The sequence below is a fragment of the Garra rufa genome, chromosome 1 (assembly GCF_049309525.1).
Source record: "Garra rufa chromosome 1, GarRuf1.0, whole genome shotgun sequence".
Lineage (NCBI taxonomy): Eukaryota > Metazoa > Chordata > Actinopteri > Cypriniformes > Cyprinidae > Garra > Garra rufa.
Genome location: NC_133361.1, coordinates 37,329,032 through 37,345,535, shown reverse-complemented (window position 1 = coordinate 37,345,535; position 16,504 = coordinate 37,329,032). Strand labels below are relative to the sequence as shown.

The 16,504-nt window shown below is 36.8% G+C and overlaps 1 protein-coding gene across 1 annotated transcript; it reads left to right on the top strand.

Annotated features, from left to right (window-relative positions):
* Positions 1–423: 423 nt before the first annotated feature.
* Positions 424–16,172, top strand: slc25a23b (solute carrier family 25 member 23b). The gene is made up of 10 exons (XM_073839693.1): positions 424–1,272; positions 5,787–5,910; positions 7,155–7,242; positions 7,445–7,556; positions 7,665–7,823; positions 7,947–8,093; positions 8,433–8,546; positions 9,944–10,111; positions 12,013–12,163; positions 12,306–16,172. The coding sequence occupies exons 1-10, from the start codon at positions 1,072–1,074 to the stop codon at positions 12,485–12,487; spliced, it is 1,446 nt and encodes a 481-aa protein (XP_073695794.1). The 5' UTR covers positions 424–1,071; the 3' UTR covers positions 12,488–16,172.
* The last annotated feature ends 332 nt before the right edge of the window (positions 16,173–16,504 follow it).

Below are 16,504 nucleotides of genomic sequence, written 5' to 3'. Positions count from 1 at the left end.
GTTTTAATCGTTAGAAACAGTTTGCCTAATAAAAGACAATAAATAATGAATTGTAATTGTTTTGTGCAAATGAACTTGGCTGCCGTATTTGAGCGATGTCATTAGATGGATGTTTGCACGTATTTCATACAGGTATAATATTTTAGCGTTTTAGCTTTACAATACAAGGTTTTAGAAAATCACAAAAGTAATAAAGATTGCGAGTTAATAATCAGCGCGCGTTCAATAGGCTTTCGCCTGAGGAGGTTACTATAGCAACACGCTGCTGAAGCACTTTCAGTGAGAAAAAGCCTATTAGTCGAAAGGTAGGCTACTATAATTACTAAGGACTTTATTATAGTTTTAAACATCAGAAATATATGTCAGACATCTAAGTCGACCGAAATGTGCAAGGGACACCACAAGAAGAACCCAGAAAACAGACCGACGCAAAAACCAGTGAATAATTTGCACACAGCTCGTAAATAGGCAATCCACGACACGATATCTCTCCTCAGGGCGCTTTAATAGAGTTGGGACACCCAGCCCTTCCCTTACGATTTGCGCAGCGGCGACAGCACTCATTCTGCACACACGATGAAATGAGAAGAAGACGCGAACCCAACGTTTAGATGCAGAGATCTCCGTCGCGCTACGATGCGGTAACCGGTGCAGGCGGCGCGCACATGCTCTTTATGTGATCTGAGCCCAGAACAGGATTTTTATAGGAATGACTTGATGGACCTGGGTTTGAGAGAACCGATGGAACAGACACGGGGATTATTATTCTAGCCAGAGGGTAGAGGTTTAATACTTCCTGGATTAACTCGCCGTAATCGGCCAGGGCTACAGTGGAGCAATGCCGGCTGATACGGTGCCCGTTTAAACGCTTTTCTTTTGTGACTCTGACAGGTGAGCGAGGCTATTTATCACATTAAGCAGTTTTTGATTTACCTCAATCCACAAATCCTCAAAGTGGTCTTTGCTGAAGAAAGCTACCTGTATTTGATGCAGTTCCTCTGCCAAACACTGCTTTGCCTGCTCTGATTCTGGAGAACAAATTTGCCCCACATTCACCGAGAACTGTTTCATATGGGCGAAGCGAGAAGTCGGTTCCCTTCGTGTTGGACATGGGCTCGCTGTCAAGATAATGGTGTGTCCGATCCAGAGCGGGAGAAACGATGGGCCGAACTGTTCGATCAGATGGATCTAAATAAAGATGGGAGGATCGATGTGAACGAACTGCGCACCGGTTTAACCGCATGGGGGATCGTTCGCAGTGAGGTAGACGAGGTGGGTCCTTCGGGAAGTTAGCTAGTTGTTCACCCTAAACATGTTCATTTCTGGGAGTTGAGATGTAAGGTGTGGTGAATTGCAAATTCAGGCTTTTTGAAACCTCAACATAACAGGTCTTATTTTTGGTAAGACTACAGGACGTGATGAATTTAATAAACCGGGTGTTTTTGGCATGCTCACTTTTAGCAAGAGAGAAACTTATCCAGGCGACCAAGGACAAATGATCCCGTTTAATTTATTTAGAAGTTAGACTTCTGTTTCCACGCTGCAATATTGACAAACCAACAGACTGGTTTCGTTGCTTCGGTAGGCAAGACTGGAAAGTGTTGTAACTCAGGGTGAGATGGGAGGTCATTGGTCGGACCCATTTATTTTTTTACTTAAGAACATAACTTCTGCACATAACTATCAAAAGCACAAAGTATCATAAAACAAGCAGCTTTGTCATAATTATCCTAAGGGCCCTCACTTCGAAAACTGTGTTGGACAACGGGGCCTTCGAGTCAAAAAGTTTGAGAACCACTGGTTTAAAGAGTAAGTGATTTTTAAAAGTGTCCTAATATTGTGTTGGAGTTCCCTAGAACAGGTTTAAATGCATCTAAAGTCAGAAAACATTTTCTCAGAATCTACGTTTAATATTAGAGTCGTCGAACGACTGGTTCAAAGCAGTTCTGAGTTTAAAGGTCCCATATCGTCAAAATCAAAATTTCCTGGCTTTTTTCATGATAACTAAGGTCTAGGGGCTATCTAACTACCATATGAGTTTCAAAACAGTCAATCCACAGTAAACTGCACACAGCCTGCTTAAAGTAGCTGTTCATTTTCACGAGCAGCTGTGACTTCCGTAACGATGTGACGTCCGATCGACTCAAGTCACCGCCTTCAGTCACAAACCAACGTCCCACCCTCCTTTTGTCAAACCCCCAGACAACAACGCATCCATTCCATTGAGCAACAACAACAGGAAAACAAGTGGAGAAAACCCTGTTCAGTCGATAGATGTCAAGCTACGATCATTACACAGGCTTCAGAACAACGTTAATATAAGAGACCAGCGGCACGTCAACTTCAGCCTCTTTCACACAGCGATTCCGGTAAATACACGGATAATGTGTCCCACGATTTGTTCCGGAATTGTTTAATTTGGTTCATTCACAGTTGTTTTCCGGGATCTGTGCGTGCTTTACACACAACCCATAAAGACATGTGACGTTTGGATGTGAGATGTAATAGGACACGTACGTTTCACTAAACTGAAACTAACCTGAACAAACTGTGCTTCAGTGCTGATAGTGAGGAGCTGACTCTGCCTGATGATCGCTGCTTCATTCCACTTTGCACGTAACGTTATTTTTCGTTGTGAAGAGTCGCTTGATAACGTGCATCATTACTACAACACTGCCTTTAGGTTCTGGCTTTGGTTCACACAGTTCCCGTAATTTTCCAGAATCAGCGCGCATTGTGAAAGGGGCTTTACTAAAGCAACAGTTATGTAGCCTACTGCATTCGGTGTTTGTAAAAGAAAAAACATTAATGATCATTCTAAAATATCCTGTTGAGTATCAGCTCTCTCTGAGCTCTGAGCTCGCTTACGCTTACAGCATACATGACCGTAGTTACCTGTGATTGGCCTGGTTGTGCGTCACTCAGAAAACAACAGGCCAAAGAGAGGCTCATGAATATTAATTAGATGGGCCAAAATCGACCTGTTTTTGACAGAGCTCCTAAAAAAGGAGCTGTAAAAATATATTGAGATGGATTTTGGCACTTATACCGCAAATATATATTCTTAAGGACATCAACAAATAAAATAAACCTCCAGAAATGTGTACGATATGGGACCTTTAAGGTTTGTAAACCCCTCCCTTTAATTAGCCTACTCTGCTCTGATTTGTCAACTCAGATAAGTAACAGGCAAAAGATTCGAAAATATGAGGATTTAGAAAATATGACGACAGTATCTTTATTTGTCATGCACTTTTTTGATTAACAACTTTGCAGACTGTTTACATTAAAGGACAGTTACAAACTGCAAAAGAGATATTTTTCGAAACTCCGTAAGACCTGCTTTTTAACCAATGAGCTAATCATGTGAACTTCATCCTCCACTATGTGTAAGTATATCACATATACCTTTACAAAGCATGATAATTAATGTCAAAGACTATAAATCAACATATCATCTATCAACAGCTTCTTTTGTTAAAGGGGCCATGACATGGATTTTTTAAAATTATTTTAATGTTCCTTAAGGTTTACTAATGTTAATTAGTTTTTAGCACAAAAAAGAATTATGATTATTTTCAACTCTCATTGCTGACCCATGTCTGAAATTATACCTGTTTTTAAGGGGCGTGTCCTTTAAGGCTTCCCAGTAAGCGGTCACTGTTATGATTGGCTAACGTCATTGCATAGGAAACCGTATCAATGCCCCCTAGCTATTGCATGTGAGTGTTTTAACAAGATGATTAAAAAATCCAAAATATTATGAAATCGTTTACTTACAGTTTGTGATGCAGCTGCAGTCAGATCTAGTACCGCTTCATCTTTCAACAAAGGTTTCTTTGTGAACTCTCCATGACACTGTGCCTCATTTACAAAACAAAATACTCTAGACATTCCTCTGACACAATCCAGGATGCCATTAAAAATAAACATATGCTGGGATTCTTCTGATAGCTGTACGAAGACCCGAACAAGCTTTTCAACCAAATGCGTCAAAGGAGACGTTCTTTTACTTCATTTGTCCGACTGACGACAGACTCAAATGCGTGGACTGTGTCAGAATGTGAACGCGACTGAATGCCGGTGGGCGAGGCCTAAAATAAGATGATGACTTTGGAGCTATTTTTGGGGCTTGATTAAATAATTCCTTTTTTATAATGGGAAGGACGTTTAAGCTATGAAACTTCCAGGACGTTTTAATAGAATAAAGACCTCTTATATGCCAAAAGATGAAGGCCCCTTTAATGTGATATAAATTATGCTTTTCATCTACATTTTTAAGTTTTATAGCTGTCCAGATGCAGAGAGTTGAAATTGTAACACTTTTAGATCTACTGGACTGCATTGAAGATTGCACAAAATTAAACATGAACACTGTTATGTTTTTAGAATTTATTAGCATATATAACAACAAATATTTGTGGTAGTAAATTTAAATTCAAACAGTAAATTTACTAAAATAAACTGATGCACAAACATCCATGTTTTTTCTAGGTTGTACTATGCAGCATACAAAAATGGATACAGGTTAATTTTAGCAATGTTTGCGCAAAATAACACTGAGATACAGATGTTGGGACAAAATGTGACCCTGGACCACAAAACCAGTCTTAAGTCGCTGGGGTATATTTGTAGCAATAGCCAAAAATACATTGCATGGGTCAAAATTTTTGATTTTTCTTTTATGCCAAAAATCATTAAGAAATTAAGTAAAGTTCATGTTCCATGAAGATTTTTTGTAAAATTCCTACTGTAAACCTATCAAAATGTAATTTTTGATTTGTAATATGCATTGGTAAGAACCTAATTTGGACAACTTTAATGGTGATTTTCTCAGTCTTTTTGATTTTTTTGCATCCTCAGATTTCTGATTTCAAATAGATGTATCTCAGCCAAATATTGTCCTATCCTAACAAATCATACATCAATAAAAAAGCTTATTTATTGAGCTTTCATATGATGTATAAATCTCAGTTTTGTCAAATTTAACCTTATGACTGGTTTTGTGGTCCAGGGTCACAAATGTGTTACAACACTCCCCAGTCTACCCTGCTATTTTAGAACGTGAAGTCACAGTCTGCCCCACTGGTCTAAGCTGCTTGAGTGGACTGTAAGAGCTACTGAGGGCCTGCAAGTGTACTTGATCTACAATATATTTACTGATAATCCTTCGTATAGTCTGTATAATTGTATTGGTTCCACTGAAACTGTCTTTTACAAAACTGCTGTACCTACTGCTGTATGTCTACCTAACTTTTGTATTTAACTTGCAGCACTTTAGCACACAAAAAACAGTTCAGCAACGTTTACATTTTCAGTAATGTTGTAAACAGACTCCTTCCTGCCAAAGCGACTTACAAGACAAGACAAGTGCATATGTTGTGTTGTGATGATTACCTCAGCAGGTAGCTAAGGATGCTAGATGAAACCATGAAAGTGCCATTATGACCTTGGGGAGAGCGACACTATGTGCCAGTGGTATGTCTGTGCTGCTGGGTTGTGTGACTGTGTTAGTCATATGCTGTGATGCAAGAGGAGAGATTAGCTCTAGTTCACAATGTGTTTGCGATTGGAGTCGCCAGACTGCTGGCAGGGCTTTACACACAAACTGAAACCTTGCATCTATAAGCTTAGAGCAATACCTCCTCTCTCTGCTTTTTGTTTTCTGTTAGTTTCTCTTTGTTCCTCATTCTACATGGCTACAGTTAGATAAGTTCACATGTAGCTCCTCCAACCCTCACAATCGTGGCCTTGAACTTGCACTTTTCACTTCCTCCACCCCTTAGATTGTACGTGTGAGTGACACCAATCATGACGGCCAGCTGGACTTTGAGGAGTTCACACAGTATCTGCGCATGCACGAGAAAGAGCTCAGACTCATGTTTAGCAGCCTGGATCGCAACAACGACGGTCTGGATGATTTTTTTACACATTATAATCTTACTTCACTGAAAATACACATTTTCACTTTGCATGATTGGTTTTAAAGTGTTTGTGAATCAGAAAATCAGAAACCCATTTTAAAGGCGTCTCTTCTGCTCACCAAGCCTGCATTTATTTGATCCAAAGTACAGCAAAAGACAGTAACATTTTGAAATATTGTTACTATTTACAATAACTGTATTCTATTTGAATATATTTTACAATATAATTTTTTTCTGTGATTTTTAGCAACATTACTCCAGTCAGGTGTCACATGACCCTTCATTCTAATATTCAAGAAACATTTATTATTATTATCAATATTTAAAACAGTTGAGTACATTTTTTTAGGATTCTTTGATGAATAGAAAGGCACAAAAGTGATTATAATTACAAAAGATTTCTATTTCAGATAAATGCTGTTCTTCTGAACTTTCTATTCATCAAAGAAACCTGAAAAAAATTATACTCAGCTGTTATGTTGAGCAGCAATTCAGAATATCATAATGGTTTCTGAAGGATCGTGTGATACTGAGGACTGGAGTAATGATGCTAAAAATTAAGCTTTGAAATCACAGGAATAAATTACATTTTAAAATATATTCAAATAGAAAACAGTTATTTTAAATTGTACAAATATTTCAAAATGTTACTGTTTTTGCTATACTTTGGATCAAATAAATGCAAGCTTGGTTAGCAGAAGAGACTTATTTGAAAAACAAAAAAAAATCTTACAGTTCAAAATCTTTTGACTGGAAGTGTATGTTGTCGTACTACTGGACATAAGTTTGGGGTCATTAGAGAAATTAATATATATTTTTTTATTTAAAGTGATAAAAATGACAGTATAAACATTTAAAATGTTACAAACGATTTCCATTTGAAAACAAAATGCTGTTCTGTTGGAATTTTTTTATTCATCAGTGAAAACTTGAGGAATAAAAATGCGTCATGGTTTCCGCAAAAAATATTAAGCAGCACAACTGTTTTCAACATCAGTGATAGTAAGAAATTGAAATAATTTCTGAAAGATCATGTGACACTGAAGACTGGCATAATGACTGCTGAAAATTTAGCTTTGCAACACAGAAATAAATTGAATTTTAAAGTATATTAGCCTTAGTGAGCACAAGTGACGTCTGTAAAAAACATAGTGACCCTAAACTTTTGAGCAATAGTACGATAGTGCTGCCCATGTACACAATAAGCATTGAAGTATTTTATAACCTCAGGTCACATAGATGTTGCAGAAATTCAGCTCTCCTTGCGCAGCCTTGGCGTGAATGTATCCACAGAGCAGGCCTCCAGAATCCTGCAGAGGTTAGAGCACTTCATCTTTCTGCAAAACATTTTTTGCGCTTAATCAATGTCATGTACAGTACACAGTTACCGCCCACTCTGACTGTGCTTTCAAAGGAGCTTGAGATCTTGCTTTGAATCCTCCACATGTTGAGTCACACATAGTTTCAATGGACATAGAAAAAGCTTGTTTTAACTATTTTGTGTTCATTTTGTGTGTCAGCATAGACAGAGATGGCACTATGACCATTGACTGGAACGAGTGGCGGGACCACTTCCTGTTTAACCCCTTACACAACATGGAGGACATCGCTCACTACTGGAAACACTCTCTGGTTCACTTCAAACTCTTTTCAGAAATTAGACTGTAGGCCTGACATTCATAGAATTTTAGGAATGTAGACCTTAAACTGTCCTTTAAATCAATAATGTATGTGTTTCAGATGTTGGACATTGGAGAGCAGTTGACTGTGCCGGATGAGTTCTCAGAGAAAGAGCGGCGCTCAGGTGTGGTGTGGAGACAGCTAGTAGCCGGGGCAATGGCAGGAGCCGTATCGCGAACGGGAACTGCTCCTCTCGACCGTCTTAAAGTTTTCCTTCAGGTTCAGTCAAGTGTTTGATTGAAACTTTATAGTCTCTTTTAATTACTGTTGTATAAAATAAACTCAACAGAAATAATGCATACTCATAATGAAAGGTGTGTGATCTGAGTGGATTTTCAACAGGTCCATGGCTCCAGTGGTGTGAGTTTGTTTGGAGGTTTGCGGGGAATGGTGCAGGAAGGTGGATTGAGGTCCCTTTGGAGAGGCAACGGCATCAATGTCCTCAAAATTGCCCCGGAGTCAGCTATCAAATTCATGTCTTATGAGCAGGTAAACAAACCAAAATCCAGTAGCTACAGAGGAGCCAATCTGTTTTTAACCAGGCCTGAGTCCCTGTTAAAAAAAACAGCATATGCTGGTTAGGTGTGCTTCGAAGCATGGCAGCTGGCTTGAGCTGGTTTAAGCTGGTCCTAGTTAGTCATGAGCTGGTTTAAGCTGGTTATGAGCAGGTTATTAAACCACCTCTCACCTCATGACCAACTAGGACCAGCTTAAACAAGCTCAAAAATCTGCAATGTTTCAAAACATACCTAACCAGCATATGCAGTTTTTTTAACTGGGGTGGCAGACTGTCTAATGTAAGTAAACAATAACAAATATCTTGTTTAGATCAAATGGCTGATCAGAGGCAGTAAGGAGGGTGGCTCTCTAAGAGTTCAGGAACGCTTCATTGCTGGATCACTGGCAGGAGCTACAGCTCAGACCATCATCTACCCCATGGAGGTGAGAGAAGAGGAAGTGAGAGACATAAAGAGACTTTCGGTTTTAAGGTCTATAAGTAATGTAACCACAGAGCCTCATACTGTAAATCGAAGAGTGGCTTTCTAAAAACCCATTAGAAATTCCTGAGGGAATCCTTGGCAGATTAGCCTTCCGGGTCGGCCTACAAATTGACGTCATGACTAAATAGCTCTCTAAAGATAAGACCTGAAGAACTTAGTTGCTATACTTCTGTACTTATCGTCTTTTTCATCATAAGCACTTCTACAGATATTGTATATAAAGTTGATGGATGTAAACAGAAAGATCTGTCCCAGTGATAGAAAATGGATGTGGAAAACTTCAGAATAAACTGTGAAGATGATAAATTAACGTTTGAAATTACAATTATAGATAGACATTAGTACAGTAAACTAGGTATTTATAATGTTACAAAAGTTTCTGTTTTATAAATAAATGCTGTTCATTTGAAGTCTATTCATCAAAAAAATGATCATGGTGTCAACAAAAACATTAGATAATAAAAAATGTTTCTGAATGATCATGTGACACTGAAAACTGACTGCTGAGAATTCAGCTTTATATCACAGGAACAAACATTTTAATGCTTAGAAAACAGGTATTTTAAAGTGTAATATTATTTTATAATATTAATGTTTTTACTGTATTTTTGATTAAATAAATGCAGCCTTGTAAGCACAAAAGACTTGATTAAAACATTAAAAATCTAAAAAAAAAAAAAAACTTCAGTCATGCTGTTTACTACAGAAAATAATTTTAAATTGTGATTTGCATTTTTATAGGTAGAAATGTGTAGAGTAAGACACATACAATGGCGAGGCAATACATAATAAACACTTTTTTTTTTAAAGTATAACTACAATACTTTATTATAATATGCTTAATGTAGTAATATTGATATCTGATTTGGATGATTTGTATTATCAATTTGATGGCCAGATTTACTAACAGCTTGCACCAGCGCAAACCTGCTAATATAATGTCTGGCTGTAAAAGTAGCTGTTACCTCAAGTAATGTTCATAGCTGTTAAAGTAAAGTACAAATACCAGAGAATCATGTAACAGGGAAGTTGTTTTACAAAAGTTGTTCTTAGTTGCTGTTTGCCTGTTAAGACACGTTGTTCTAAATGCACAAAACTAGTCAAAAATGAGTTGGGCCTAGCTGACAAATACATGTACAGATTGTCTTTCTAGTAGGTTTCTTTCTGGTAGGTTTAATAGTAGAAAACCAACTTCTTTTCTGGCTTCTAATATGTATTTAATGAGGCAGATCAGCACCACATTTTGGAAGCCTTGAAGTTTTCAGTTTCCTCCAAACTTAAATTGTGCTTTTTTTTAACTCTGTATTTTTACTCTATTACTCTATTCTTGCCTCGCAGGTGTTGAAGACGCGCCTGACCCTCCGGAAGACAGGGCAATATTCTGGCATGGCAGACTGTGCCAAACAGATACTGCGTAAAGAAGGAGTGCGTGCGTTCTACAAAGGCTATTTGCCCAACACACTTGGCATCATCCCGTATGCTGGCATTGATCTGGCTGTCTATGAGGTATGGCTGTGCATGTGTGTATTTTAACACATTTAAGTGTTTGCAAATTCCTGCTGCCACTAGGAATTCATCACTCACAGTTGCTGTGGTTGGTTTAATGATATGTTATGTATTTATGTTACTGTGCTGTATGATCTGCTCCTACAATTCACAGATCTATTCAGGTGATTGTCTTAAAAAATCTGTTAACCACATTTCAAAAAAACAAAAACAAAAAACAATCATTTTATCTGGCCAAGGATGCACAGAATTGTTAAAAAATGAAAGACATTTATAATGTTGCAAAAAATGATTGAATAAATACATTTTATTTTAAATAAATGCTGTTGAATATTTTATTCATTGCAGAATCCTGAAAAAAGACCATGGTTTCCACAAAAATATTTAGCAGCACAAGTCAGCATACTATAATGATTATCTGAAATATCATGTGACACTTAAAGGAGTAGTTCACTTTCAGAACAAAAATTAGCAGATAATGCACTCACCCCCTTGTCATCCAAGATGTTCATGTCTTTCTTTCTTCAGTCGTAAAGGAAATTATGTTTTTTTGAGGAAAACATTTCAGGATTTCTCTCTATATAATGGACTTCTATGGTGCCCCCGAGTTTGAACTTCCAAAATGCAGCTTCAAAGGGCTCAAAACGATCACAGCTGAGGAAAGAAGGGTCTTATTTAGCAAAACGATGGGTTATTTTCCAAAAAAAAAAAAAAAAAAAAAATACAATTTATACACTGTTTAACCTCAAATACTCATCTTGTCTAGCTCGGCAAGATGAGTGTTTGAGATTAAAAAGTAGTTGTAAATGTTTTTAGAAAATAACCCATCGTTTCGCAAGATAAGACCCTTCTTCCTCGGCTGGGATCATTTAGAGCCCTTTGAAGCTGCATTTAAACTGCATTTTGGAAGTTGTCACCATAGGGCACCATAGAAGTCCATTATATTAGAGAAATCCTGAAATGTTTTCCTCAAAAAACACAATTTCTTTATGACTGAAGAAAGAAAGACCTTGGATGACAAGGGGGTGAGTACATTATCTGTAAATTTTTGTTCTGAAAGTGAACTACTCAATGTCAATGCAATGAAATAATTTCAAGTATACTAAAGCAATATACTAAATGCACTAGTAGTATAATAAAATATACAAAAAGTGATAATAGTACATTAACAATGGTTCACAATATTGTTTTTACTGTTTATTTGATCAAATTAATTTACTCCAGTCACATGATCCTTCAGAAATCATTTTAATATTCTAATTTGCTGCTCAAAAAACATTTATTATAATTATGTTGAAAACAGAGAATTTTTTTATTTGATAAATAGTAAGTTCAGAAGAACAGCATTTATCTGAAATAGAAATCTTTTGAAACATTCTAAATGTCTTTAACATCACTTTTGATCAATTTAAAGCATCACTGCTTAATAAAAGAGTATTAATTTCAATAATTTCGTTCTCAAATATTTATATATATATATATATATATATATATATATATATATATATACACACTGACTATAAGCTTTTGAATGGTATAGTGTATAATGTATCAAAAGCTTTTTATTTCAGATAAATGCTGAACTTTGGATCTTTCTATTCATCAAAGAATCCTAAAAAAATGCACTATATTAATGAAAATAATAATTTAGCTTTGATCACAGGAATAAATTACATTTTAAATAATATTTCAAAATTGTACTGTTTTTGCTGTACTTTGGATCAATTAATTGCATGCTTGGTAAGCAGAAGATACTTCTTTAAGAAACATTTCTTACTGTTCAAAAACTTTGGACTGATAGTGTATTTTGGGCATGTTTTGAAAAAATGTTTAAAAGTGCAAATTACAAAAAGTATCTGAAGTATAACTATATTCTTCTTTTCTCTCTGTCATTTTAACAGACTCTAAAGAACGCTTGGCTACAGCGCTACTGCATGGGCTCGGCTGATCCTGGTGTTCTGGTGCTTCTTGGATGTGGCACTGTGTCTAGCACATGTGGGCAGCTGGCTAGTTACCCACTGGCTTTAATCCGCACTCGGATGCAGGCTCAGGGTGAGCGAGATAAAACAGAATCACATACGTCTTATTAAATGTCATTCTGCTTATTTTGTGATTCTTTATTATGTTTACAACAATGAAAACATTGGAAATGCAAATTTAATTTTACCTTACTCCTCCTCCTCCTCCCTTTCAGCCTCAGTAGATGGCACTCCTCAGCTGTCTATGCTTGGCCAGTTCAAGCACATTGTGTCCCATGAAGGCGTTCCTGGACTTTACCGTGGCATTGCCCCCAATTTCCTCAAAGTCATTCCTGCTGTTAGCATCTCCTATGTGGTTTATGAGCATATGAAGAAAGCACTGGGAGTGGGATCCTAAACTAAAACCGAATCAGAGTGAAAAATATTGAGAGAACCTGTATTAAAAAGAGGACGATGAAACATCTGAACCTCATAAAAAGAGCCTTAGGGAGGCACCGAGGACCCCTAGAGAACAGAATAAGGAAGACATAATCAATGAATGACCTACAAACCTCTACGTTGTACGCAATCACATTCCCATGGCAATTCACACTTTAATAGGATGGAAAAATAGTTTTGGGCTGAGGCAACCATTAGGAACAGTGGTTGTGGTCAGAGTATGTTTTATCTGTGACTGGCAGCTTGGAGATCTCAGGTTTGTTGTACACTATTTACCTGCTATAAACAACTTTTTATGTGCAAAGGTGAACACTGTTGCTTAGTCCTTAATTTTACAAGGAATGTAATGCCATTACAGTGATGAACCGCCCCCCTTTGTTATTTTTGCTATGTCTGACAAACCATGGAAAATACATTGCTGATTTGGTCAGTCACCCGGATGCGCTGCCATATTGGCGGTAGTCTCAGCCTCAGACGTCACGCCCACGGAACGTTGGCTAAACGTCTGATGCATATGGTACACTTAACTGGAAACACTTCAGGAATGTCGAAGTCGTCATCTGATTAGTTGAATTTGACCGGATTTCCGGAAGACGCGAGCGTCGCGTTTATTTTCGGTCCGCCGGGAAACAAAGCGCAGACTGATTTACTCGCCGTTTTGCTAAAATGTGCTTATGCAGACGCCATTGTTGTTATACACATATGCGACGTTCGCGAACAAATTACTGACTTACTGCTTGTTCTCCCTCTTCTTCGTTATCTTTCAATGCTGGTTATTTCAATGACTGACTTGTTGCACGCCCGTTGTTGTGGGGGCATTTCCACGCACCGAAACGTGACGCTGAACGAAACGAACTGTGATTGGTTGTTTGACATGTCGATCAAACGGTCTTATGGGCGGGACTTGGCCAATGAAAGCTGCCATGAGTTCCAGACCTTCAGCCGTCAGTCTGAAGGTCTGGCTATGCGAGACTATATTGGCGGTACTCGGATGTAAACAACAGCATGGATTGCATGGTTAATGTAGTGCTGAATACAGTAATCTGCTAATTTATAATTAATTTATTTTTAAACCATGGGAAAAATGTGTGGAAGCTGCTAAATCATATAGAAGACTTAGTAAGTAGGAAAGGGCGCAATTTTTGACAAACTAATGTTGATAGGTGACATACGAAAAAATTGAGATGCGTATGAGCAGTATTAATAAAGATATTAGCCTAAAATTTCACCTACCTGACCAGAAATGATAAGAATTAACGAATATTGACAAGATTCTTGCCCAGAAAATCCTGGTTCAGTTTGGCCAACCATAAACGGCTTTTGTTCCTCAGACAGTTTTTTTTTCTTGATTTGTTATAATTTTTGGCAGTCTATAGTACTGCAAGTGTTTTTCCAGGTCCTACTGATTAGTACAGCCCAAAACATGACAATAATTATTCATTATTAACAGTAATAATCAGCAAATTATGCGAGTTTTGTTCGGTTCAGTGGCATTATGTTCAGTGCCACCAATATGGCCAATTGACGACACGTCCTGAAAACACTCTACATTGCGAAGCAAAGAGGAAACTGACAACGCGCCGACAGACAAGACAGAGCAGGTTACTTTAGGTATGAAACAAAGTCTCAGCTTTTAAATTTGGTCATTTTAAAAAAAAATCAAACAATAAATACCATTTTGTGGCTCTTTAATGTATCGTGACCAATTGCTGTAGTGCCTCAGTACAAGTGGCACATGAACTGATCATCTCTTCCTTTTTACTAGTTATAACATATTGATGGAAAGGCATCAATACACACCAATTTTCAAGTTCAAATCTATCAACGTTAATCTACTCTACCATCTGCTTTGTTTGTTGGACAAAAATAGCAGACTGTCAATCAAACTCCCTAAACTCCCATCACTCAGGGAGTGATGGCGACATATAGATGGTTTGCACTTATGCCACGATTTGGTCAGTTACCCTGCTGCAGCCATATTGGTGATACTCGAATGTAAACAACAGCATGGATTGCATGGTTAATGTACTACTGAATACGTTGTTCTGCTAATTTATGCTGTCTAAATCACGGAAAAAACATGTGGCAGCTGCTAAATCATATAGAGAAGGACTTAGTAAGGAGGAAAGGGCGCAATATTTTGACAAACTAAAGTTAATAGATGGTAAACACATATAAGCAGTATTAATTAAGATATTAGCCTAATATTTCACCTATACCTGACCAGAAAAGATAATAACAAACACGAATGTTGTCAAGACTCTTGGCCTGAAAATCCTTGTTTAGATTGACCAACCACAAACGCCTTTTGTTTTGTTGTTTTTATGCACTCTTCAACTTGATTTGTTATAACTTTTGGCAGTCTATAATACTCCAAATGTTTTTCCTGGTCTGACCAATTAGTACAGCCCAAAAAAAGAGAATAATTGACCATTTTGAGCAGCCAAATATGCAAGTTTTGTTTGGTTCAGTGGCATCATTTACAATATGGCCGTTTGATGATGCATTGTGAAAACACTCTATTGGGCCTATTGCAGTATTTGTAGGAGGATTAACACAGTACTTTTTTTAATGACAACCAAAGTTTCCCTCATAAAACTAACCAAAAAGTTGAAGAAGGTGTTTTAATGTACACATGGGAATGGGATATTTCAAACTGCCTCTTATGAATGATGATTTCCGAATGATTTATAAATTTTAAATCATGTTTGAGCAGGGATTCACACTGTTTGCAACTCATATATTTTTGTAAAGGTCAGTGAGAGCTAAGCATGTTATTTGCTACACTTTAATGATCAAAGGATTTGCACTCTTCAAATGATTGTTGAATTTTTATCTTAAACTGACTGATGTTCTTTTATGACATCTTTGCTGCTTTGCTACCTTTTTACAATTTTAGCCTTTTCTGATATTTCAGTCTTCATTGTTAAAGTGTAGAGTGACATACAGGATTTAGTGATAAAATGTAGTAAATGGTATAAATAACTGCCTTGAACAACTTGAAAATGGGTGCGACAACAAGGGTTTTAGATGAAAAGGGGGAGTTTATTACATTCAGTTTGGGTATTTTGTGTTTATTAAGGAATATTCTCTGGTGAATGCTAAAAAAATGTGTCTGAAAGTTATTTATAAATCTATACACAAAGGGCTTTTGACCCACAGGTAGTGCATGATGTCTGTGATGATTAAGTGGTTTCGCAATTTGCATGTTTTATGTGTTTCCAAAGCTCTAATCCATATCAGAAATATGCAAAGTACTGTTATATTTGAAGCTGACAAGAAATGTGTGTTTAACATAAATCATGACTGCTGTTACCTGACTCTGTTTATCAAAAACACATTATATATTATACTTTTTTTTTTTTCAATTAATTTAACTGGTAAGTTGCATTTAATGCAGAATTAGCTGAATATAAAAATGCCTGCCTTTAATTTTGAATATGAAATATGGTATGGAGACTGTTTAAATGTAGTTATTTGAGAAAAGTACTTATACCTTAGAAAATAATTACCTCTGGAGATTGTATTTTGTATTTTGTATTTATTTTTTTTTGCTTGAATGCATTGCATTGAAAGTAGTGTGCCTTGACATGCTGTATTCACTTTAAAAAGATGTGCATGCTGAGCCAGTTTGGCAATGATTCCCTGCTTTCTTTATGTATAATAGAGAATAAATACATTTAAGGTTATTTATGATAACCAAAAAACAAAGCTTACTTTCATTTATCTTACTTTTTTTCCTCAAATCAGCCTTGATTTTATTGAAACTTTAAACACACTGAGCTTTATAAAGTTCACATGTAGGCATATACAACAAAATAAAATGTTTTACTCATATTTTAACCTTTCTTTATTCTGAATCAATATTTGTTTTCAGATGGTGCCATAAAAATCAAAATTAGTTCAGATAACACTGACTAAACAATGCAATAAAACAATGGCGAGGTCAACTCAGAACTATTTAAAGGGTTAGTTA

Coding starts and splice junctions, on each gene's coding strand:
- slc25a23b (XM_073839693.1), top strand. CDS start 1,072: ATGGGCGAAGCGAGAAGTCGGTTCCCTTCGTGTTGGACATGGGCTCGC. Junction 7,243..7,444: donor GCCTCCAGAATCCTGCAGAG/GTTAGAGCACTT, acceptor TTTGTGTGTCAG/CATAGACAGAGATGGCACTA. Junction 7,557..7,664: donor ACTACTGGAAACACTCTCTG/GTTCACTTCAAA, acceptor TATGTGTTTCAG/ATGTTGGACATTGGAGAGCA.